The following is a 26747-nucleotide window of genomic DNA, read 5'->3' on the forward strand; positions in this document are numbered from 1 at the left end:
CATATGCATACTTTGGTTTCAGAGATCAGGTCTTCCTTCGAAGCTTAATTTCCTGTGTAGGAGCCTGTCCTGCCCAGCAGATATGTGTAACTCTGTAGCTGACACACTAGAATAAATGTGTTCTGACCTTGCTGGTTGATGGCTGGCTCTTTTGTGCTTATTAATAACCCACTTGGGTATATATACATATTTAAACATAGGTATGTGCATGGATATCAAGGAAGAACCTTAATACTGTAGATTGGTTGGGCAGGAGACTGCTCTAAGTTCTTGGAAAAATTTTATAGATCATTTAAAAATATATGCAGTGGTTTTACTTTCGAGCATTCCTGGTAAGTCACATTAGAGTAATTAACTATTCTTCGCATGCATTGGGAGGCACAGAGCACGTGGCTAAGTAGTTACAAGCGCAGCCTTTGGAGTCTTGGACTTGAGTTTAAGGTATAGCTCTGTTGCTCTCTAGTTGGGTAGCCTTGGAAAAGTTACTGCACTTCTGATCACCAGTTTTCTCACCTGTAAAATGGGAATAATGACACTTTACTTACCTTTTAGGGCTGTTGCAAATATTAAAAGAGATTCAGTATGGAAAATGCATAGTGCTGTCTTTAATAATATGTAATTGTTCCAGTTTAAGAGTCTTTTTCATGGAAGAAAATCTTGAGCAACTGCAGTGCGTCAGGCACTGTTTCAGGACTTGATGAAATGAAGGTAATGAGGTGCAGTTTTGCCGTTAGGATATGCACAGGCAAGCAGGGGAGTCCAGCATTTAAACTAACAGCTAAGATCAAATGTGACCCACGCCGAGAAGCAGTGCAGGGGCATCTATGCTGTCCTTAGATTGTGCAGTGTGCGGCTGCTCCACCGAACACCACAGCCCTGGAGGGGAGAGGAAGCCTCGGAAAGATGAGCAGAGCCTTCAAGAGCCTTTGCTCTTGAACAGGGACTTGAAGGATGCACAGGAGTTCAGCAGGTGGAAGAGAAAGCCAGGTCATGCTGGGCGTGGGGAACTGGAATTTCGCACATCCAAGGATGTGAAAAAGCAGGCACATTCTTGGGGACTGAAAAGCCACCCCTGCAAATCACCAGGTAGAGCTGCAGTGTAAGGTGCAAGGCGAGGCGTGTCTGGAGATGCGGAAGGTAATAATTACTCTCAGCAGACTATTGTTTCTGGTGGCAAGAGGGCAAAGGTCAACCCCGGATTATCCCACAACTGTGTTGTCACAAAAGCTAAAGCAGTGAAGTCACATTCTGCTGTCAGGTGTGTGTGGCAGTGTGACTGATCTCCTAATGCTCAGGTGTGGTTGGCGCTTAATGCTGGCTTTATTTTGACGTGCCCCAAACGGGCGCATCCACATTAGAGCAAATCACTTTCGTTTCCAATTGTGTGCTTTTGTTCCGTGACGGATGACATCGAAGGCATGGGCCTTTGTGAGACAATCCTCCAGCTACTTCTGAGCTAGGGCAGTGTAATGCTTTGTTCTTTTGTGCATCCACACCTCGGGCAGGAATGCATTTTCCACCCCAAAGCCCAAGTAGGAGGCGGCGAGCACAGGGTCTGCTCCACTCGCTTGACTTTGTATTGGGGTCAGTTTCCACACAGAGCTGATGGCGCTTTAGAGGAGAAAGTGGAAATCCATCTAAAATACAACAAAATATCTGCTCTTGATAAGGCCCAGAAACCGGATTATGGTGGATATTTGGCTTTGCCGTTAGAAGTGGCCTGTGGTTTAGGTGTATCCTAAACTTTATAAGAGCTTTATATTAATTACAAATTCTGTTTTACCATTTAATTTTATTGGAGAATTTTATTTTTTAAAGCGGGTTTAGGTTTACAACAAAATTGAGTGGAAAGCACGGTCCCCTGTACCTCCTTCCCGCACACCCTCTCACCCCTCCTCCATTATCAACATCCCAAACCACAGGAGAGCATTTGTTACAATTGATGAATCCACATTAATACATCATTGTCCCCCAAAGTCCACAGTTTACATTAGGGTTCACTCTTTAAAAAAAATATTTATTGATGTTAGAGAGGAAGGGAGAGAGGGAAACATTGATTTGTTATTACACTTGTTTATACATTCATTGGTTGATTCTTGTATGTGTCCTGACTGGGGATCAGACCCTAAACCTTGGTATATCAGGACGATGCTCTAACCAACTGGGCCCATTAGGGTTCCCTCTCGGCGTTGGACATCCTGTGCATTTTGACAAATGTGTAATGACATATCCACAGGGTAAGCTTTCTGAGGGTCAAGTCTGGTTTTGAATGCACTGATTTGCTGCCATTTCAGATGGCATCCAGTCAGCACATACTGTCACTCTCAGGGAAGCTGAATATAATAGGGTCCCTGTTCCCAGAAACCCTAGAGTTTAAAGAATAGGACAAACAAGCAGCAAAGGAAGGGGGGGAACAGCCTGTGCTGAGGTACAGAAACAGGAAAGCACGTAGAATTTTCAGGGAAAGGCAGAGTTCAGTTTGTACCGATCTGTTTGTGTGTGTGTGTGTGGAGGGGTCATGGAGGGGAGGGTAGGAGAGTGGAAGGGCTGGCGGGAGTCCGTATTTGAAGGTTTTCATGTATCTGGACAGGGACTTTTAGCTAGACCCTATAGGATATTGTTTCCAACATGTGTCACAAAAATAATTAAAATAATCGCCAGCTTTTCATGTGCTACCTGTTGTGCTGAGCACCTTCCATTTGTCAACTCATTTAATTCTCATAACAAGTCTGTGGCTCCTCTTGCTATCCCCATTTTACAGACGTGGGACCACAGTATGGGGCGACCTGCCCGCTTTCACTGGGCTGGCTCAAACCCAGGCAGGCTGAGGCCACCACTCTAATTCCCAGGGATGTGTAGAGGCAGAAAAGGGGCCGTGGTAAATGCTGTGGGGAACACTCTTGTAAATTCTATAGATTAAAAAAAATGTGTTAAGTTCAGTGTTTCACAGTTCTTTTGGTTTTCTATTAAATACTCTCTGAGTTGTTTGGCGAGTAAAACACTGCTGTGAAATGGAAAGCCATCCAAGGATTTCCTGACCCTGTCAGACGATAGTGGCATTTGCCGTATTTTATAGCCTGCTTAATCTCGTCCACGTATGTTTGTATGTGCAGTAGACTAAAATAATCTACACTGATTAAGAATCGATTGAAAAGCAGTGTGTTCCGGAGATTTCTGGACTTTGAATTTGTATTGCTCTTTGTCTTTGTAAGGCTTATAATGTGAAATCTTATTGGCTTAATATCAGTTTTTTGAGGGAAATTGACACCAATGTCTGTTTTCTAGACATAGAGATTGCAGGTGAAATAATATCCCCAGTCTTAACTTGTAAGTCTTGGTCTTTTTGCATACTCAGAAAGATGTTTTTTTGGCTATGAAATTTGCTTCTTGGATCTATGTTACTCGGCAATTTCTTTTCTTGTACTTTTACGAAGAGAATGGGTAGGAAAATGAAGATGGTGCGGTTGGTAATTATAGATGTGTCAGCTCTGGAAATCCCAGACCTACCTAGAGTAGAGGTTGATTGCACACAAGTTGTTTTTTTACAATTATCCAACTGATGTACAGTGGCTTATTTTCCAAAGCCCTTGGAATGTGATTGCATGATGTGCCGTTTCAGTCTGCCTGTACATCTTTAGAAGTATTTTCCATGCCTCATGAAAGTTTTAGTGCTTTATGTAATTTCTGTGTATTTTATGTGGAGGCATACCAATGCTCTGTTTCTGATTTTACAACTGAAATACTGGGTACTGCAGGCAACCCATTACAACTTCATGCAAAATATTTTAAACTTTTGCTTCTGGATGATTAACTCTTCAGAATGCTTGAGATAAGATCATGGACTTAATCCCTAGTAATTGCCAAGACTGTGTTTGTAACCCTTACAAATAGCATTAAAGCTGTGCCATTGGTAGCAAAACTGGGGGGAAAAACCCCCAAGAAATCTTTTCCTATTAATAGCCAGTGTGGTGGGGGGATAACACCATCTCTGCAAATAAATGAACATATGAATAAAAAATGCTCCAGACTGGACCTGGCTGGTGTGGCTCAGTTGGTTGAACGTAATACCATGCACTGAAAGGTCGCTGGTTCCATTCCGGATCAGGGCACATATCCGGGTCCCCGGTGGGGGTGCATACATTGGAGGCAACCAATCGATGCTTCTCTTTCACATTGATGTTTCTCTCTCTCTCTCTCTCCCTCTCTCTAAAAGTCAATAAAAACATATTTTAAAAAACACACAAAACTCTCCAGACTGTTTTTACAGACCCTTATCCACTACAGTCTTTCATGACACCAAAGGAGAGAGAGATCTTACTTTGATACTAAAGTATTCACACACCACTCTGCCCCCCCTGATGCGTATTTTTGAATGCATGCGTACACGTTTGCTTCCTCTGTTAAAATGCAAAACTCCAAACGAAGCAAACCAGGAAACTTCTCATGAAAATGCCAGTTTAGTGCAGCGCCCCTGCGCTGTTTCTTGGTGCATTTCTAGTAACCGATTCAGAGTAACTGGTTTAGTAACTGGTTCCTCTCTCCCTGGGAGCTGGTTCTTCTGTCTTCTTTTCTCATCACGGGCAATGAACTCATTGCAGAATTCAGGGCACCAGAGCTGTTTTCCAAAGAAAACTAAAATAAAATGGGAGTGATAGCTCACCCAGAGGTATGGTGAGGATGAGACAGACCTGGCTTAGGTTGGGAGCCTCCGAGATAAACCAAACAAGTCTTCCCCGCATTTACTCGGGCAACACAGTGGGATCCTTTTGATCTTGGAAGAGCTGGTTTCTCACTGGAATCATCCACCACGCTCTCCTCAACCGTGTGGCGGTGTTTAGCAGTGAGGCTCAGCTTCCAGAATTCGGATGGAGTTTAAATTGGCAAGTCAGCTGTGAACAGGCCTGGTGTGGTCCCAGCTGGGCCTGATGGGAACAGGGGACCCTTGGCTAACACACAGGAAGTTGGCTGGTGCACATGTTAGTTTAAGTGAGCTGTTAGGTTCTGATTGCATTTCCTGTGTGGCAGAATAAACGTGCTGTACCGTAAACTCGAATAGAGCAGGGTAAGAACTTTGAGATGGGTTTTCTCCTCTGCTGAGTACCCCAGACAAAGATATAGCTGGAGGAGGAATGAGGGCGGTGGGGTGGGAATGGAGAAGGTAACTTTGGACACAGCTTCACAGAACAGTGTGGGGATGGGGAGCTCATGAATGGACTTTGCTTCCTACTTGATAACTGAATTCAGCACTTCTAAAATTAGGTTGTTCTGGCTATGAGTAGGTAGAAACTGTGTCCACTAGGTTACCTGTCTAGTCCAATTCTACCCTGCATTGGAAGCCCCATATTTTGAGTAGTTCCCTAATTTTTTTATTGGGTAAATGCATAATGAATCACCCTGAAATATCCTGTGTCCTATGGGAAAGGCTATGTCACAACAACAACAAAATCTTATGCTATGAGTTAGGGGTGCTTTTGCATTAGAAGTGGTTTGCCTTGTTATTTAGAGCTCTGTACTACCAATGATGGCTCAAGTCTGTTTCCTTGCATGATTTCTATTGCACCCTGTCACCCCCCCTTTCAATGTATGCACCAGTGTGGGCATTTATTTGTGCATGCGTGTGGGTGTGTATGTGTACTCTATGGAATATTCCTTCTCAGGGTTTTTGGGGGGGCAAAGATCAGGTCGGGTTTAATGATTGGGTGGGTGGGAATGAGAAAAAGAAATTTAAAATACTGGCCTTTAAAGCATGGGAGTAGTAAAAAAATTTTTTTTTTTAATTTTCTTTTGAAAAATTAACCGTAGAATGTTTATGCAGTTACTGTGGGCCCTTTATAATTTGGATGTTACTAATTTGAGTGAATGTTATAATTTGAATGAAGTAAGGCCCATAAAATTATACCCCCAAATGTCAAGACTACTTTTAGTGAAAGATAATAAATCATGGTCGGTCTGTTAAGTAACCGTCAGGTTTGCCCTCCCTTTCTCCACCCAGGCTTATAAAAGGGCTCTTTTCCAACTAAAATAATTATTGCATAGCACATTACTGTTTACATATATTACCTCATTTATTATATGCAAACTCACTGATGGCCATCCCAAATACCCTTCTACGGCACTGTGCTCCTTAAAGGAATTCAGTATAATGCAGAACCAACCGCCTTGGCTCCTTTCCCAGTTTATTAAGTACCCAGGTTACCTCATTTTATGAGCCTACATCACAGATCCCCTAGCACAGCATCTGAGTGATGTTTCAGGGCTCTACCAGCACCTGCAATGAGACTCTCAAGAAAATCCTGGGGAGGCACTGCTTTGTGACTATTATTTTTTCTTATGCCTTTTAGATGTTTGTGTTATTGATAGGCTTTCCGGCTTGACTTTTGCTTACCTTTTCCTGTTTGGTTCCAGATAACCTCTGTTTTCCAACCCTCTGGTTCATGGGGATGATAGTAGTGCTGATGAACAAAGTTCTTGAGGCTTGCCTGCTTTAGTCCCTGACGATGATGGTGGTGGAAGCAGCATCAGCAGCAACCAAAGGCACCACTCATGAAGTGGTTACTTAACAGGCGCCCCCCCCCCCCATGCACAGTTGATAGGCATCACCTCATTTACACCCTGTAATCAGCACCCCCATTTTACAGATGAAGAAGCTCTGAAACGCGAGGAGGTGCAGTAACTTGGCCTCAGTCGCTGAGGCAGGGAGTGCAAGAGCTGGGAGATGAGCTGACTTCAAAGCCTGCTTCCTTTGAACTCGGCCACATTTCACTTCCTCTATGTCATCAGGCACATTGGAACAGCTCGTGGACTCCCCGGAGCTGGGAAAGGAACAACAGGCTCGGGATTCACTCAGGCCAGTTTGTCTGAGTTGATAGAAATAGAACCTTGGCTCTGTTCGTTGGCATTTCATTGCTCGAGAAATACATAGACTTCTGGTGTAAAAAGGCCCTTTGGGACATCGTGGAGGAAAGCGATCGGATTGCTGCTCCCATCTGAATGTATCATTTAAAAATATCCTGTAGACTGTTTGGGTCTGTAGCTGTATGGCGGCAAGGACGTATCTGGTTTTCTAGTAAAGTCAGAGGCAGAACTTTCCGGCAGGTTTTGGTAGCGTGCGGCGTGGTCGATCCACGGTATCGAAGCGGGGGCAGCCAGCTGGCGGGGGAACATCTGCACAGGAATGCCTTTGGAAATTAGACATTGTCCTGAAAACATTCTTTTGAAGGCAGGTTTCCAGGTGTGCTGCAAAGCATTCAAGGCTATAATTGAAATATGAAAGAGTGCTTCAAAAGCAGTGATCTATTTTTTGGCGATTGTTGTGCTAATCCTGAAATCTGAGCATTAATTAATATGAAGACAGGATTGGATGCCTCAGAGCACCTGTTTAAATCATTGAACACGTCGTTCTAAACTAAACTGGGTGAGGCTTCAAGTCCAAGGGTGAGAATCTCACTTTCATCTATCAAATCCCACCATAATCAGCCAAGAACAGCCACAGGGGCGGGGGGCGGGGGGCTGTGCCAGCTGTAAAGAGGAGACCCTTCCAGTCTGAAAGCTTCATATGGGAGAGGTTTGCTGCAGTTCATGTATAATAAAATGATCAAGGTGATGGTTTGTAAAGGACTCCATTAAAGGTCAAAAGGAGTGAATTTGTTTTCAGTTAAAAACTGGTCTTGGATGAAAATATTCTACACTGTGGAAGCTTTCATTTGCCAGAAGGTTTTGTCTTAGGAGTTGAGTAAGTAATCAGTCACTTTGCAGCAGGCGTGAGAACTGTGTTTATCTTTGCCAGCATACTCCATGTGAGATCACGAGGCACCCAGAAACCACAGGAAAGTCAGCCTTGAGATCTGAGGGGAAAAGTCGGCACGGTCCCCGCCCTGCCCCACCCCCTTTACCTGACATGGGTGCGTCGGTGCCCACAGAGACAAACAGTAGCAATGGGTGTGGTGCTGCCTCTGGATACTCAGAATAGATCACAGTATTGTGTCCATGTGGTTTCTTTTTAACTTGTCCCACAGTCAGAAAGTAAAAGCTGAATGCTCGTGTACTGGCTGAGAACCGAAGGTGATGGGAGGCCCAGGAGCCTGGTCTCCTGTGTGGTCTTGGGAAGGCCCTTGCAAGCATGCACTGATGTTGTTTTGCGCTTTTATCTAGACGCACTACTTTGGCCTCTGGTTTCTCAGCAAGAGCCAGCAAGCACGATGGGTGGAGCTGGAGAAACCTCTGAAGAAACATCTGGACAAATTTGCTAATGAGCCTCTGCTTTTCTTCGGAGTCATGTTCTATGTGCCAAATGTGTCATGGCTTCAGCAAGAGGCCACGAGGTAGGTGCATTTTTCCTGCATTCCATGTAAGGGTGTGGATGAGCGGTGTGGCTTCGGATGAAGTAGAGGAGCTGGTTGATTAGGGGTGTGTGTGTGTGTGTGTGTGTGTGTAGTGGGGGAGAGGGTGCCATAGATGGGGATTCTTTACCAGTTGCTTTTCAGCTTTAGAATATTTGTTTGAATCCGTGTAGTTAACTCTGGCAATTCCCTGCAATGCTCATAAGACAGCAGTGATCCTGAGTCAGGGAGAATTTCGTGTCTAGCAGCATGGAAGCATTAGTTGAAGACTAATGGGGAAAATACGCTAGAATCGAATACAAAAGTGAACCATCTATTTACTGTTTAGTCCACTCCTTCCCTCAAAATGTCCCCAAACAAAATGTACCTTCAGACTTTGGATTTGAGGATTGAGAAGTAGCTGAAGATGGGAGCAGATGTGAGGAAAACGTTGAGAGGACAAGAGTTTTGATTGTCCGAGGTTGACCAAGAGGAGGCAGGAAGCCATGGGAGAAGGGAGACCCACTGGGGATTGGTCCCATCCTTCTGCTCATTGGCTGCTTAACCTTGGAGAGAATCACCTTCCGTCTTTGAAACATTTCCCCCTGATCTGTACAGAGAAAGATTTTGATAAGTTCCTCAAGTTCTAATAGCCTGCGATTCTATGAATGAAACAAATACATTTTTGTTCATATTAGTATATAGTTCACTTATTGGTAAGAGTTTTCCATTAAAATGTCCTGGACGGGGGTGTCTCCTCATCAAATAATTATTTGCAGTAATAAGGGAATTGCTTAAACTCTCTGATTTTTGCTTTTTCGCCGGGTTGTGCCATTCAGAGTGCGTGGGATGCAGTGCCAGCGACCTGCTGAAACAAGGGAACAAGCAGCATTGGACTTGATTATTGCATGTGTAGTTTCTTAGATTTTAACTTTCTGAAACGGCATGTAGTTGAAATTTTTACATACATTTTGAGGTAATAGCTGCCATCCTCTTTTTTTTTTTTTTTTTAAATACTCTTGTTAAATAGGTGGCATTTCTGTAAACAGAGGCCACAAGACAGCTCACGGTCTGACCCAGGAAACCTGTGTTTGGTCTTCGAGGTGTCATTCATTCGAAGCAGTTGGTTGTATACCGTCGTCCATTGTTTTCAAGTTATTTCACTTATCTAAGTCCTTTCTGTACAAGAGATGATTTATGCCTCAAAAGTGGATGATTTCCGCTGGCTTTTGAGTCCTCGCTGAGTTCTTGACACAGTTAGGAACACAGCATTAGGTTAATACGTACTTGCCCATCTGTGGCTCTCAGACTGTTAACTGCAAGGCAGTGAGTAACAAGAATGAAACGGGCTATAAATGAAGGCAATTTGGAAGAAAAGGCATTCGTGAGAAGAACATGAAGTGTTGTTACTTTAGACAGACTTATTCCGTAAGGCTTGCTGTTGGGGAAGAGGGGTTGAAATGGGGAGGGACTCAGATATTGTGCTTCATGAAGTTAAAGGAATCAGGTCGTTTAGAAAAATGAAGACTTGCGAGGGTGCGGTAGCTGCCCTCGGATATTTGAAGACCTGCGGGGAAGCAATTCTGTGTCCCCTCTGGAATACAAAGTGGGGCTGATAATGAGTGAAGTGCAAGGAATTTAGAAACTTTGGTTACTTGGCTTTACATAGGGACACGATTTCTAATAGTTAAGCCCATATAAAAGTGGAACAAGCAGACCTATAAAAGGGCAAGAGCCCCGGGTCTGGAAGTGCTGGCACAGAGTGGATAGCTGCGTGGTGTCCCATGGAGGAGAGCGCCATATGGGGTAGGAGGTTGGAATAGACCAGGTGCTTAATCAGACCAGGACCTGCTATATCATAATTACCTGGAGTATTTATTATAAATATAGGTTCTAGGGCTGTACCCAAAGTCTGAATTGGAATGTCTAAGGCTGAGGATTAGGGGGATGTATTGTATTGTTTAAAATAAATAATATCCCCCAGGTGGTCCTGATGTTCGTCTTTCCTTGGGAATCAATACACTAGTTAACCTCTAAAGCTCTTTATAGTTTTAGATTTTCCAGGTAAGCACAATTAATGTTGCATTATTTGCATTCATAAGCCGAAACAAAGCAAAAAGTGTTTAGATCTGCAAATGTGAGGTAAAGAGTAAGAATTTTTGGCGGTGGTGGTGATTGAGGCTGGGGGTTAGGATACACTGCTTTCCCTTTCCTTTAGAATTTCTTTGTGCTCAGTCCTCTGGATCCATTTAAGATGAAGTTTGATCAGGAGGGGCAGAGTGTTTTCTAACACTGGATTCTGAAGCAAACTCGGTTACCATCATTTGCTCAGGAAAAACTAACAAAGAAAATAATGTAAAACTTCGAAGGACATTTTTAGACTTAAACATTGGAACTAAACTATGTAGATTTCAGGTATAACCTTCTTTTTATGGTAAAGGATGTTTAAAGTTAGGAGCTGGGTTTGCACGAGGAGGGGTGTGTGTGTGTGTGTGGGCACTGCAGGAATTTTTGTTGCCCCCAGGGGCCTTAAACTGGAATGTGCCAAGGGATGTCAGAGCAAATCAAAGACTTAACCTGGGGAGATGGAGAAATAAGAGAGAAAGGTATTGTAAGTGAAGAAAGGAAAATTTATAGAGGGAGAAGGAAAGAGAAACGGACCAAGATACACTTGGGAAGGTTGAGGGCCACCAGCAATGACTCAGGTGTGACTCAGTGAGACCTTCCGTGGGTGGTAGGCACATAGCCTAGAGCATAAAGGAGACTTGGTTTGGACAGAATCCCATTTTTAAATGCTCAGCATTTCTGGGTTTGATGTTGTAGACAAATAGATGAGCTGAATTCAAGGTGAAGAATGCTGCTCAGAGTCATGAGGAGCCTCTCTGGGTTGGGGGAGGGAAAGCTGAGCAGTCTTGGGAGGTCTGAGAAGCATCTGGGGTCCCATCTGAACGCTGAGACGGTCTTCCAGGCAGAGCAGCTGAGGAGAAGCAGTGTCTGTGGGGCGGGATTCCAGAGGAGTGGCTCACAAGGAGGCGGGTGAGTGACTAAGTCTGCAGCCATCCCTGCTACCCGATGCTAGCCGAGTCACCCAGGCCTCTCAGGTGGGAGATGGGCTTTGGCGTCTCAGAGCACCTGGGATCTGCCGTGTCTGACACCAAACAGTTAGTCTTTGTGATGCCCACAGAGTGAGGTATTTGCATAGATTAGAAATAGAAATCTGTCTTTCACTGTGGGCAAAAGCGCTGGAGGAGGCAACCATTCAGCCATCTGTGCTTAAGAAATAAGCCTTTGTCTGGAGCCAACCAAACTTGTTTTTACCCAACACATGTTTGCAATGGTTTGGCTACTTCTCTTTGAGAGTGAAACAGGTTCTATAGCACTAGTCAGGACCAGCCGTTTCTTCTCTCTGAAGAATGACAGAGTTTAGAATTAAACTGTTTGTTAGTTTGATGTGTGTGTGAACCCATATATATGAAGACACCTGGGGGTGAAAGGAAGATATATTTAAAAGGCATGTATTTCATTTCTTATCCTGAGACAAACCCATCCTTGAAAACTTGCAGATTAATAGACTGTACAGCCCTAGCTGGTATTGTTCAGTGGTTAGAGCATTGCTCCACCACCCCTCTCACCAAAGGGTCTCTAGTTTGATTCCTGGTCAAGGGCATGTATCCGGGTTGCAGGTTCAATCCCTGGCACAGTTGGGGCATGTGCAGGAGGCAACCAATCGATGTGTCTCTCTCACATCAATGTTTCTCTCTTTCTCTCTCTTTCTCTCTCTCTCTCCCTTCCTTCTCCCTCCTTCCTTTCCACTCTCTCTAAAAATCAACGGAAAATATATCCTCAGATGAGTATTAACAACAACAACAAAATAGACTATACAGAACAACACTGTAAAAATTCATGAATGTTGTCGGTTGCAAACTGTTTTAAAAGGCAATGGACTTTATTAAAATGATCAAGTCCAGATATTTTTTGAATTAGAAAATCGAGAAGCTTTGTTTTTTTGACACTAATTTTGACTCACTGTGTCTCATCTCATCTCCTGCATGTAACTTGTGAAGAACAAATCTCTTCATAAGTGAGGGAAGTCAGCCAAGACACAGCCATTGCATTGGGGGAGAAATGGGCAACTCAGGCCCTCGTTTTAGGTGATTATTGAAGAAGACAAAAGGTATAAAAGGAGAATACACAGAGGAGTACACACAGAAGGAACAAACGTCTGCCATTCTTACAGAAGTGTGAAGGAACTGGCGGAAAGGACACCCTCGTAGACAGATGGAGGAGGCGTCATGAAACCATAGGAATTAAAAAGATTAAGACGAAAGCTTGTTAACCCCACTCCACACTGTAAGACATATTACCTTGGGGCTTTAAAAGTGTTAGTTTTCCCCCAAACCTTTGGTTAAAATGACTCAAGGGAAGGGGCCATCATTTTTTTTTTCCATTTCGCTCTGCTTCTCATACCCCTTTCTGCCAATTTTTCTGTTCAGCGCAGGGACTCAGGAGCTCATCTTCCCCTGACTCAAAGGAAAGATTTTTGTAATGTGTTTTAATCATTTGCATAGCAACAGGCTCATTATAAACACATGGTTTTCAGCTTTTTCTGGACACAGAAAGTAAAGAGATGGCTTGTGAGAGGTGGAGAAATTCTTAGTCAAACAGAAGGATACTTAATAATAGCAAGGGGAAGCCAGGGAACTCCTGGCCAAGATCACTGCTTTTAGTTTAGCTCTGGGGTTTTTCCAAGTCTTTCTCCAGTGAGGAAGTCCCTCTTGAGGTTTTTTTCCCTAACACTAAAGAGAAAACTTTTCAACGAAAAAGCAATTTCTGAAGAGGGAATTTAGGTTTCAGAAGTTTAAGCTGCTGACCCTATGTGTGCATGGTTTGAAAAAAATTTAATGCTGGGACATTTTCCTTTTACCAAAATGTGTTTGTCTTTGCATTACTCACTGTGGAATGGTATGTTTGCTTAGTGCAGAGGAGCTTTTAATTGTTCCATTGAGGTCAGATAACCGTTCCTTCTTTTCCAGGGTGGCTTTGCAGCCTGTAGCTCAGGTGGGGCTGTCCACCCTCCTCGTGGGGAGCTCTGTATGTAACTAAAGCTATGGAACCATTGCTGTACCCAGCACAGCCACTCTGCACTCTAAGGACAGTCCCAGCCCACTGTCGTGCACCTGGCCAAAACTCCTGGGCTGTGGGACCTGTCCTAGGCTCCCTCCACCCAGTGGGAGCTACCTCTGTGTTTTCTGTACATCTCCCAGCTTCTCTAAAGTGAGACTCTATGCTAGTCTGCTGGGTTGAACTGCCTAGCACTTATTTCTGGGAAGACTTAAAAAATACTTAATCTCTGTATGGGATTGTATGGGGACATTCTTCAGGGTTAAGTAAATGTCCTTCCTGTCTGGGAAGAACTCACTGGTAAGGTTTCTTTCCTTACCAGTTGAAAACTGCCCTGTGTAGGCACTGTAAAGAGGGTAAGTTCGTCTTTTTGTGATGGTGAATGACAAAGGAGTTAGGCTCTTACATTTTTAGACTGTGATAGGGGCCCCTTTTCTTCCAGTTACACTTTTGGGCCAATAGCTTATATTTATGTTTATATTTATATATATTTACATAATTTATATTGATATAATTTATATTTATATTTATTTATAATTTTAATCCTTACCCAAGGATATGCTTTATTGATTTCTGGAGAGGGAGGAAGGGAGAGAGAGAAACATGGATCAGTTGCCTACTGTATGCACCCTTACCTGGGATCAAATCCACAACCTTTTGGTTCATGGGACAACACTCCAACCAGCTGAACCACACAGCCAGGGCCCAGTGGCATATTGATGGTCAAGTCAGACCAGGTGAAGCCTAACATCTCCATAAAGTCCAAAAGAGTGTTTTGATTTTTTTTTAAAACTAGGTTTCAGGATGTAGTTACATTGACCTTTCAAATGTCTTTCTTACAAACACCAGTGCTTTCCCCGTGGAAACTCTTGCCATCTGCCTCGACTGCTGTTGGAAGTAAGTCAGTGTCCAACCAGTGGTTAGTGTCTCTTTTAAAAGCTCTAATTATGGTAATGTTGCCATTTCCTTTTACAGCACCATTTATTTTGTTCCTCCAGTTCTTTGAGTTCTTTTATTATTTTGAAATGCCATTTTAATGGCTATTTAAAGTGTCCCCATGGGCTGGGAAATAGGGACTCCCTTCCAGTCCCATGTCAGAGGCCGCCTGAGTTCCCTGGATAATAGAATTCGCTGAGAATCGCAGAACCTCCTCCTGAACAGCTCCAGCTGGTGAATGGGAACTTGTTCTCTCTCCGTTGATGATTGAGGGCACAGTTGCTCCTGCCAGATAGTTGAGATATTTTAAGACGCTGTTGATACTGGGATTTAATCTCAAACATTATTCTGTGTGGTTAATGTAATGTATGATGAGATGACGGAGGAAAATGGCTGTGTGTAACCAACTGAGCAATCTTGGAGGCAAGAAGAATTGCTTTCCCAAAAGGAGTCTGGATGGTGAAAATGTTAGCTGCCGTTCACACGGTTTTTTATTTCAACCTTTATTAAGCATGTTAGGCATTTTGCTGGTCAGTAGGAGGGTAAGAATGAACAGATCTCAGCACTCTTCCTGCTCCCCCAAAGAGCTGTATCTCTGAGCAGCTATTATTTCATTTCCGTGTGTTTGGTTTATTGGAGATTTATTTGAGTCGTCCTTAAAGGTTACTGAAACCAGGGAACCTGGCAGGTGTCTTCCAGGACCAGGACCTGGACCAGCTCTACGGGCTGGTGACCTGTGCGGTTAGTTGCACAGGGCCTTCTGCTCAGAAGGGCCCAGAACTTGGCTTAATGCTCTGCTGTTGCCCTCTTGGCATTCTTAATAATTTTTGCGCAATAGGCCCTACATTTTTATTTTTCACTGGACTCTGCAAATTATGGTGCCAGTCCTGCCCAGGACAGCCTCCTCCGTTCCCTCCGCTCATGCACCTCTGCTTGTTTTGTTGTTACCATGTGAGTTGCTCTCAGCTGGGTGGATCTGCATCCGTGCGATGGGTGTGATCAAAGAGAAGAGGTAAATACAGAAAGCCTGCAGGGGAACAAAAATAAAATGTTCACTATCTATGCAAATATGAAGACAGATGTGTGGCCTTGGTAACCATTTCTGCTCCTGGACCTGACTCACTGGAACATCCTCCAGAGTCTGGGGAGCTGTTACAAAGTCAGTGTAATCTCCTTTAGGGAAGCTGGTTGGTCAGCTTTTCTCAGTCCTCAGCTAGGATTTCCCCGTGTCTTACCGTGAAAAAGAGGACCCCGCAGAGTTTACACCTGTCTTAATTAAATCAAGAGCACTCCTGAGTGCCGTGCCTACTTCATTGTGCAAGTCTTCCCAATGCAGGGGGCTGCTTCTCGTCACCCCAGGAAAAACATACAGTTTGCAAGATATGCAGGGAGGTAGTTACGTAGGCACTAGAGCAGTGAGGTATAGACAGATAAAACAAAGTTAACCTTTAAGCATAACTTGACTGTTTATTATTCTTTCCCTTTAGGGAGAGGAAACAAATAGTAAAACAATCAGTATTCTTTAGTAATATCGGCTGACATTACTGTTCAGGTAGGTGTCCTGTAAATGAAGGGAAAACTCAGAATTTCAAAAGGAAATACATCAGGGGCATAATTTATGTTTCAGAGGGAGCCTTCGTGGAATGTTAGGGTTCTCTAATGCATCTGACATTTGACCTTCACCCTTTATAAGGCAAGATATGCTTCTGTATGTTTTAATTAGTAAAGCCAAGTTTATAAAAAAATAGGGGAAGCCGTACTTCCGAAAACACCTTTTGCCTTCAAAGTGTTAAAATTATCTCGTTTTTAATCAGATGGTTCACGTTACTGGTGTTCGATGATCTATTCTGGACTTCTCAAAAGCAAACAAGAATCTGTGGAGCCAACAGTCTCTGAAGGCCAGCAATTTCTTAAGCCAGGGTGTTAGTTTTATCCTTATGTATTTCTTGATTTTCAAAGATTCATTCATTCGTTTATTCATTCGCTCATTCATTGATTCCAAGTGATTCAACATTTGACCCATGAAATGGTAAAGGCTTGTAGTAGAGCATGGATTAAAATTTTAGGTTATTCTATTTACTCAGAAGCTGAGTACCACACGATGATCCCACAGGGCAGTGTTTACCTTCAGCCCAGGGGTGGGGAGAGGGGAAAAACAAACAGAAGCTGAGGGGAGAGGTGTTTTGTCACGTCAGAGCACGCCAGCTGTGCTTCCTGAAGTTTTAGAAGACATCCATTCCTTATAAGGGATTCTTAGGATTTGGAGGGGTGTCATTATAATGGGTGGCAATGTTAATTTCAATAACGGATTTTTGAAAAACACACACCACCTTGTGGGGAGAGGGAGGCATGGGAAATAGATGCTCTAGGATTCTTGGCTCCCCGTCGTTCCTGGAGTCTCAGTGCTGGGACCTGGAGTTGGGCGCGGGGGGCGGTGGGGACGGAGGAGGAGATGGACAGCTGTGCTGTGTGTTCCCACGTTACACTGGTCCCCAGCGCCTGAGCAGAGCAGGAGCCAGGACACACAGAGTCCCTTTCTGCGCTTTATGGTGTGGCTGTTGTCTGACCCAACGCAAGGCCTGACCCTCCCCAGCTTGAGGATATTTCGATTCTCTGAGGCCCTGTGGGAGAGCTACCTTAATGATGGCAGTGGCTGGCGTATCCTCAGTGATTTTCAGTCCTCACTAATACCCTAGGAAGTGGGCACTATTTTTATTGTCTTTAAAAAGGATTGTTTTGCCTGACCGGTGTGGTTCAGTGGTTGAGCATCTTCCTAGGATCCAGGAGATCGCGGTTCAGTTCCCGGTCAGGGCACATGCCCGGGTCGCGGGCTCAGTCCCCAGTCAGGGGCATGCAGGAGGCAGCCAGTCAACGACTCTCTCATCATAGATGTTTCTGTCTCTCCCTCTCCCTTCTCTCTGAAATCAATAAAGACTTTTTTTTTTTTTTAAAAAGGAAGGAAATTTTTAAAAAGGATTGTTTTTTCTCATAGAAGTTTTATTACTCACAAGTGGAGATTTCATCTGTTAAATGAATTACTTTGCCAGAGAAATACATCCCCTCCTGCGCCCCTTCCCCAGCTTTACCAGAGTAGCAAGTTTAAGCTCTGTTGACATGTGAGCAGAGAAATTCAGAGGACTAGAGTACCTGGAAAGCCAGATATTATAAACTGGCCCCACGAGGGCTGATGCTGGTCCATAGGTGGCTTTGTTTCACCTGGACCGTTTTTAAAGAATTGAGTTTGGATGCTCCATAGATAAACACATACAGTCCAGTTTGCCCCAGTTCCCAACTCCCCACAGCCTTACAGTCGGCAGCATTGACACCTGCACGTTACTGCCAGCCCTGCGGGCACTTAGGTGGTGACCTCTGACACTTACACTTTCGCATAACTCCAAGTGCTTCTCAGTGCTGGACCAGCCCATCCCTGGCTGGCTCCATTAGATTGATGCCACTCAGGCACTCACAAGAGACTGTAGAGGGTGCAGCTGGATGTATCATTTCCCTTTAGCTCTTGTTTGAAAACATCGTTTCTATGTAAAATCACTGGAGTGCCCAATGACATGTCCCTGTACTTTATGCGGCAGAGACGTGGCTCAGGTTTTTCAGATTTTCTCTGAATTTCTTTCAATATCTGCATCATATCTGATTACCCATGAAAAGTTCCATCCACCAGAAAGGCACCAAATGCCCTGTAGGCAAAAAAACCCCAAACAAACCCCAAAAACCAAAAACAAAATCTCCAAAACCTAACATGCCCAAAATCCTAAGCAAACACAGCCTCTTTGAGGAAGTACAGTTTGCCGTCTATCAAACAGATTAAGCTTTACTTTAAGTTTTTTCTGTATGGACATGGAACACCACAGATTACAGAGGCCAGTTGCTTTATTTTACAGATAAAGAAACTGAGAACCAGGGAGTTAAAGGGACTTTGCCCATAGTCACGCAGCCGCATAGTGACAGAAGCCTGGCTCTTAAGCCAGTACTAGAATGGTTTTAAGTGAACCACGCCTGCGATGTGGGAGAGCCCATGGATACGATTTATTGCAACTTCCAAAAAGCCTTTGCCGGTCCTCCCCTCCCTCCCCCTGCGACACCAAAGGAGACACTGTGGAATTGGAAGAGATGAGTTTTGTCAAAGGGAAGGAAGTAGTTTAGACAGAAGAAACAAAGGGTAGGGGGAAACAGGCACTTCTTTGAACAGTCTTTAAATAGTGAGCATTATGTGGAGATTGGAACTCAGATGGGTTTTATTTAACATGTTTATCAGTGATCTGCAGCCCTGGGCACACAGTGAAAGTGCCAAGCTTTCAGATGACACTAAGCCCTTTAGAGGCCTAGAGAATGGAGACATTGGAAATACACAGTGGAAAGGTGTCAGCAAGTGTCAGGTTCCTAGGCGTGACTATGGAAGAAGGATACTGCTTTCTGATGTAGTTGGTGAAAGTAGAGGAGTCGTCATAGAGGGGACGTGTTGCAACGTGTTCGAGCCGAACTCCCCTTCAGGGTCAGCCTGTCAATCTTGTGCTGCCCCTGGGAGAGGGAGTAGAGGCTTCTCCAGCATAAAAGTGTGTTACAGTTTTTCAGAACCAAGCCCAGCAAAATTTTTTTTTTTTTTTAATATATCTTTATTGATTTCAGAGAGAGGAAAGGAGAGGAGAGAGAGATAGAAACATCGATGAAAGAGCCATTGATCGGCTGCCTCCTGCACGCCCCCAACTGGGGATCGAGCCTGCAACCCGGGCGTGTACCCTGACCGGGAATCGAACCCCGATCACCTGGATCCTAGGTTGACGCTCAACCGCTGAGCCACACTCGGCCGGGCCCAGCAAATTTTACATAAGTTTAACTAAAAGTGCAAGTCAGACACATGATGCTTTAATAGAAAATCATGGAGATGATGTAACGTTAGAAACAAGCGTTTTTGGCCAGGACGTATGTTTGGAAGAAGGTAGAAGACATTTGCGATGATAACGAAAGAGAGAAATCGATAGATCTGAGGAAAGCTCATAAAGGTCAGTAATTTGGATCTTTGAAATCAATGACCAACTGTGAAGAGATGGATACTGATGGGAAAATTTGAATGCAAGTTATGTACCTGCTACACTATGTTGTCTGTTTGGAATGATGGATGGAGAGCCTGCAAAGAACAGTTATTCATCCTAATTGTCAAGGGAAATAACAGCTAGGAATAAAATACAGTTCAAAAATAAAACTCTGCTATGGTAGGAGCACAGCCTTGACGTGAGAAGACCTGGCTCTTGGTATTTGTTTCTTGGTCAGGCTCTGTAGACTCCCCCAAACTCATCATTTGTGTTATAGTAAATCAGGAGAACATACTAGCATAGCTATTAATAAGGATTAATTCAGAAAGCATCTATCACAGTAGGTAATCAAATAATGTTTGTTTTTTAAATACAAACGACACACTAGAAGGTATTGGGGAAATTGCCACATTCCTCAGGCAGCTGTGCAGGTAGGCGTGCGTCACCTGTTGGAAGGCTCACCCCTGGCTGTCGCTAACTGAAAAGGTCCGGTGCAAGAGCATTTTGGCAAGTAGTGCAGCCTGCCACGTGGGGACATTGCAGTGCCACCCAGGGGCTCAGTACATAGTGGGTGATTAGCAGACCTAAATCACTGTAAATCCTGTTTTAGTAGGAATTCTAGCGAGTGCAAAATTGATGCTGACTCATGAGTTCCAGAAATAAAAAAATTGCCCTCAAGAGACAAAGGATTTGAGGATGTTGATGACTTCAGATATGCCCCCTTTTCTGTCAGGCACTTCCCAAAGATGAAATTGCAAAAACGAATTTAAGCAAAAAACTTTAGTTGGAAAAATTAATTTGTGGTTCTCATAAGCATGTCTTCCCCAAGGAGGTTCCCTGCCCTCACGCCAGTCCCATCCCAGGGCACAGATCCCGCCCAGAGGGCCCAGGCTGGTCCTGCTTTATTGAGGCGGTCAGGTGAGAGCGAGGAAACAGGGTAAGGCAGGCCCGGCCACCAGCCTCCAGATGGCCAGGGCAGCCGGTCAGGGTCTTGAAGCCAGGTCAGCTGCAGCAGGAGAGGCCGGGCCGACCTGACGCTAATCTTGCAGGATTTATAACTTGAAGAGGGTGTAGTCTGAGGAAGGTAAACAGATTCCAGGGAAAGATTATTGAAGGAGATGATGGCCTTTTGGTAAGTGATGGTTATGAAAGGAAAAACAACTTAAGAAATTGGGAGCCCTTTGATTCTTTAGGTGTGGTCCTTAATCTGCATGTATCAGAATTGCCCGTGGCAGTCTTTAGAAAGGCAGTTTCTGGTACTCTGCTCCTGACTTCCAGAATCAAATCTGGTTTTAATCAGTGCCATAGGTGATTCTTACCCTTAGGTTTGGTTCAGTGGAATGCAACTGCATCCTGGTGTTCTTTCAGCTACAGCTGGTGTTTGATGTTAGGAAACAGATGTTATAGACGCTTAGGGTGGATTTCGAGGAACTGGGAAGGAATGAAAGAATTGCAAAGTAAGTAGAATACATCGTCATGGGTGGGGGGCGTGGAATGAAGAAAACGGAGAACACAAGGTTCTGCAGGGATTTTGGCCAGGTTGTATTTTCTCTATTCAGAATATATTATTTAAACCTTTTAGTGAAACTTTAATAATGCATAATAGATTATAAGTAATACAATATATGTTTATATACATATATGTAAACTTAGGGTATATGTTTATTGTACAAGAATTTAGCATCATGTTCATCCTTAATAAAGAAGTAATAACAACTGACTGAATGATACTCCTCTAGGACCCTGAGATCTTCAATGAGACCTTTTCCTCTAGTCCCCCCAGGCTTTGAAATTGTACATTTAATTTTAGATTTTAAAACATGAGAATTTTTCAAAACTGAGAATTCCATATACAGATTTCAGTAATTCTCTTTCCATTTTCCGATTTGTCCATTTCTACTGCATTTAGGTAAATGTAAGATGAAACGATAGGTAAATTGAGAAACAATAATAAAATTTCAGCCAAATAAAATTCCAAAGTTGTGAAAACATTAAGGTTTCTTTTCATGATCAGTTTTGTGTTTTTTTTAAAGACCTTTTTTTAGATTGCTTCATGGAATCCTTGACTCCAACTACTAATGAGAAGCACAGTATGTTTTAAGAAAAATTTCAAAACAGAAAAGCTCATTTCTGGGTAACAGGTATTTTAATTTTCCAAGCAAACTTCTGTGACCACCTTCTTACTATAAGTTGAGAGATTTTTGTGTTGAAATGCATGCACACACACATACCCATGATTTAATGCGCTCCCTCTTGTGAGGACTATGAAAGGCATTATCCTGAGAGCTAATATATTCTGATAATTTTTCCAAAATATGTCCCACTTTTATTTTTAAAAATTTGGCTTGGAAATAGTTTATCCACAGGAAGTTGGAAAATACCAGATATAGGAAGGCTATATTCTTTACACCTGGTTGATTTTTAAAAGAGCATCCCAAATTATTTAACTATTATACCCTAAAGTAGGCACTTTTCCTTTCTGATTGAATATGATTATTTGCTAGTTTGTAACATTGTATAATTATAACTACAATACAATTTGAAATCTGTTTAGACATTTGAAGCACTGTAGGAGAAGACTGTTGAATTGAATTAGAAAGAGTCGTCCTGTGGTACCTACGTTTTGCCTGGACACACACACACACACACACACACACACACACCCTCACCCTGAAACATTTTACCCCACTTTCCCCTTGACCCAATTTGGATTAAAGAGCATTAAAGTAAATGAGAGAATAAGTCTAGCTTTTGATCATGGGGAATGAAATATCTGTCTGTATTTAATTGTCTAAAGTCATGTTTGCTAATATTTTGAAGGGGGCTCATTTGAGCATTGTACAGATTCTCCTCTTAAGTTCTCATTTAAGAAGCACGGAACTTTGCAATGATAAAGGACATTACAAGTCATTAACTCTGATGTGTCCTTAAAGAAACCAGCTTGATCAGAGCTCAAGCAAAGAAGCCCATGGGTCTGCTTCTGGCTTGGCTTCCCATGCTCACTTCCTTCACTTAACGCATTCCAGCCACTGCTCCACTCTTGCCCCTTCACTGCTGCATAGTATTCCACTACAGGAGTTTACTACACTTTACACATTCTGTTGTTGAAGGTCATTGGATTGTTTCCATTTTGGAGCTGTTGTGAACTGTGCTGCAGTTTACATTTCTAGTACATGTATTATGAACATTCTAGTATATATCCCATGGACATTCTTGCACATGGCTTTGACGAGTGTACTCACTTCTGCTGAGTATGTTTTACCCAGCAGTTCTCCAAGATTTTTATTACTCCCAGAAAAATAAAAAGCAAATTTTAAGACTGAAATATCTTAGGTACTTGATCTCGGTTTCGTTTGCTCCATATATTGAATTCATTATTTATGTTTGAGGGCCTTAGGACACATCCGTAAACATAAAAGCAAGTACTCTGGCACTTGCTCAGCTGGGAGTATTGATCTTTCCTAATATTTACAGTAATGATGACTACTAACATTGATTGAGGACTTACTCTATGGCAGGTCATCATTCTAAGCTCTTTATATGTAGTATGTCATTTAGTCCTTACAACAACTCTTAGAGGTAGTGCCATTATTTTTTTTCTGATTTCACGGAATAGGAAACAGGCACAGAGTGGTGGAGTAATTTGCCCAGGATCACCACATGAGTAAGTGACAGAGCTGTAATTCAGACTCACACGCTGTGGCTCCAGAACCCACACACACTGACCACTGTGCTGCACCACTTTCCATGTAAACCCGTTCCAGCCTCCTGCTGCTCCTGCTTTCTGCTTGCTTCCCTCTGGCCCGAAATACAGGGGCGTGGGGGAGAGCACAGGCTTTTCAGTCACTCAGACTTGGATTTGAGTTCTAGCTCCACCACTTGCTCTCTGTGTGCCCTTGGGTGGGTTATTTATCCTTCCTGAGACTCAGTTTCTTTATGAGCAGAAGGCCCTTCTGAGGATTAAACTGGTTAGTAGATGGAAAAGCATGCTTTGTAGTGCCTGGCACTATTATTATCTGGCCTCCTGACATGTATCTCTACTATCCATCTGTTTATTGGGCTGTACGTACCAACTCTGAGCATCCTTTTTAAGGGTGGTTGTTTCATCATTTTCTGTTTATCAGAAATGTTTAATGGCTTACTGTTGCCTAGAAGGCGAAGACCAACATTCAGAGCCTTTGAAGCATTGCACGCCTTTATCTCCCTCCTGCCTTCCACTTCCTTCCACAAACACTTCTTACCTGTCGGACCAGTCTTTTCAGTGCTGCTTGACACCCTGGGTGTCGGCCCTTCCTCTGTTCCTCGCCAGTACTTGAAGTATCTCCCTGTTTTTTTCTGCTTTCTGCCTTGGAAGCCCCCTCTGCCTTTGAGACTCATCTCTGGGCATTCATTCAACACGTTATTTGCTAAGTATAAGGCACATTATAAAATGCAGAGCGGCACTCCTGCCCCGAAGGGTTTTCCAGTCTGTTAGGGGAAAGTAGATGGTGACTTACAAAAGGCTGAACTTCAGGCTGCACTGGCTTCCTTGACGTTCTTCAGGACCCCACCACACGCTCTCCTGCAGGCCCTTGTATCTGCCAAACTAGAACATTCTTTCCCCAAATACCCACGTGGCCAGCTCCTCACTTCCTTCACATCTCAGCTCAGCGTTCGTTTTGTCAGAGAGACCCTGCTTGACCACCTCTCACTTTGTTACTCTCCATACCTCTTATCTGATTTTGTCTCAGTAAACTTAATTATAGACTTAATTATTGCTTGGTATCCCCACTGGAATGTAAGTTTCTTGACTGGGGTTTTTTTAGTTCACTGCTGTATCCCAGGGCCCAGAACAACTTGGGTGTAGCAGGTGCTCCCTAAGTTTTATTGAATGGATGAAGAAATAATTGAATGTATTTACTAGTATATTTCTAATATTTTACTAGTCAGTTGGGTCTAAGTTGGTTTAGCTTGTAAGAGGTTAAAAAATCATCACAGTAAGAGAATTTGACAGCTTTTTTAATGATTTCTAACCAATAGATTTTGTGCTGCTTTCATGAACACATTAAAATAAATATAGGAGGCCATGTATTTTCTGCAGTCATGATTTTAAGGAGAAGCCTACTGAGCTTTTTGTTTAAGGGGGAATTTTTCTATAGGAATCGTGTCCTCTGAGCGTGGCCCTGTGCCTAGTATAGCCATTGACTGTCCAGAACTGGTATCCTCTCTTGGTTTTATGCCTCTGAGTTCTTGGTTCCAAAGGAGGCCTGTGACGTGTCCCTACTCTGGTTTCTACTCTGGTTTCTAATGAGATCCTATGAACTTCTTAGACACAGAACAAAAAGGAAGAGTGTGTTTATAGCAGCCTTCTCCATAAAACGGAGGTAATAAGGCATTTTCTGTCATGTGGGGATTGCAGCCCGCTGCTTGGCAATCTGCATTCCTTGTCCCCATACCTACACAGTGGGCTTCCTTCTACCTGTGTGTATAGTCCATTGTCACTGTGGGTCATCATTTTGTTCCCTAGGAGATTGCTCTTTCCACCTTAAAGTTGACTATGGGTTGTGGGTTGTAAAGGATTGCCCTGTAGAGACTGGGGCAGTTAGAGAAGTGCAATTCTGAAAGAAGAAAGGACTTCTAAAATTATTTAAACTTGCACTCAACAAAAGGGGATCTAGTCCTTTAATCCTAGAGCCCGGAAGGGCTTCGGAAGGAAGAATTGTAGGGAGACATTTTCCATGCCTGAGACTACCAAGCACGGTTTTGGCAGAAATCACAGCCTAGGAAGACGCTGGATTCTAGGGCAGGGAGATGTTTGCTCGTTTGCTACTTTATCTTCGGCGTTTGTGTCTACACTTGATGTCCTCAACTGCTTTTAAAGATTCTGTTAAAGGAAAGTATTCATTTCCAGCAGTAAAAATTCAGAAAGTGGTCAGCGAATTCATGTTGTAATGTGTTTACAACCTTCTAGTTCATTTCTTCCTTCCAGTTTCTCCTTGGAGATTTATGCTCCAGACTTATAGAAACTACAGACAGTGCCAATTCACTACACAGGCCCATGTTGCCATGAAAGAGCCTTTGACTAAAATCAGAAGACTTGGCAAGTCACCTTGCCTCTCCCAGCCCCCGCTTCCTCTCCGGTAGGTGGGAAATTGTAGTGATTCTCTTAAAGGGTTGTTGCGAATATGAAAGGACATGAATTGTGACCCATGAGAAGACTTGGAAAACAACTCCAAAAATGGAAAGCGCTGTTATTATTAAGGATTATTGAATCTTCTGGTTTCTTAACACCTAGAGAAATTGATTAAAATCTCAATTGTGGAGAATTCAAGTCCGCCAGGCCTTGGGTAGACACCTGGTGTGTTTTTATTATTTCTTCTAAGGTTCCTCTCAGCCAGTCTGTAATTAACTGGCTGTACATAAGGCCACATCATGTACGGCTGCCATGGTGTAATGTAAACGTAACAATGCTCTAATGGAAACGTACAGTGAAGACCTACTGTGTGCTAGAGGTTGAGGGGGAATACAGAACAAAAGAAGCCTTTAAAATAGCCAAGGAAGCAAAAATAGACATACATAATTAAACAAATTGCTTCATCAATACCATGTCAGAGTTAAGAAATGCAGTGGGAACTCAGAGGATGGAATGAATTATTCCAATTTGGTGGCTGGAGAAAAACATTTTATTATGTAGTACCTGGAGTTTAGGTGATTTGGGGACCCCCCCCCCTTGCTGAGTCCAGTATTGTTGTATGCCAACTCTTTGGGTGGCTAACTTCCAAAAAAGCATTCTTTTTACCCACTGGGTTTCTTTGAGCCAGTAAATGATCATAATACTTTCGATGTAGTTACCAAGTCTGGGGTCATCTACTGGGTCGTGAATTATTGAACAAAAAGGGGTGGTCCATGCCCTCAAGGTATGTATGGGCTGATAGAAATAGGTGGGCCTATGCTAGAAATATATAACGTTTGCAATATTGAAGTGCTATGATGGAAAGAGGTTGAACGTGGCTGACAGAAAGTAGAGTGGGGTGGGGTGGGCAGTTGTCTCATGACAAGTCAATCCTATGGAAATTAAGGTCATCCAGCAAGTTCTTAAAGTGTCTCCTTTATTTCTGACTTTAGGGCAGAAATTGCAGCTATTTTGCTATTTCTGATGAATATCCCATTTAGCTAATTAGTTTGTGTGTGTTTTCTGTCCATGCTTTAAAAGATTCTTTTGATATTTTTCCTTCTATCTGTCCTTAGACATTTTTGAGCCATGAATATGAGAAAATGTATGTTTAGTGACTAAGAGACCATGGGACAAGTGGGTGCCTGCAGAGTTTAAGCATTAAAGCCTAAAACC

The 26747-nt window shown here is 43.2% G+C and overlaps 1 protein-coding gene across 1 annotated transcript in view; it reads left to right on the forward strand.

Annotated features, from left to right (window-relative positions):
* Positions 1-26747, forward strand: part of PTPN14 (protein tyrosine phosphatase non-receptor type 14) — a 148940-nt gene that overhangs the window by 60721 nt on the left and 61472 nt on the right. Inside the window, exon 4 of the mRNA XM_081121554.1 lies at positions 8152-8321. Coding sequence (XP_080977680.1) covers positions 8152-8321 — 170 coding nt within the window. The remainder of the gene's footprint in view (positions 1-8151; positions 8322-26747) is intronic.

This window comes from Miniopterus schreibersii (assembly GCF_964146895.1).
Source record: "Miniopterus schreibersii genome assembly, chromosome: 19".
Taxonomy (NCBI): Eukaryota; Metazoa; Chordata; class Mammalia; order Chiroptera; family Miniopteridae; genus Miniopterus; species Miniopterus schreibersii.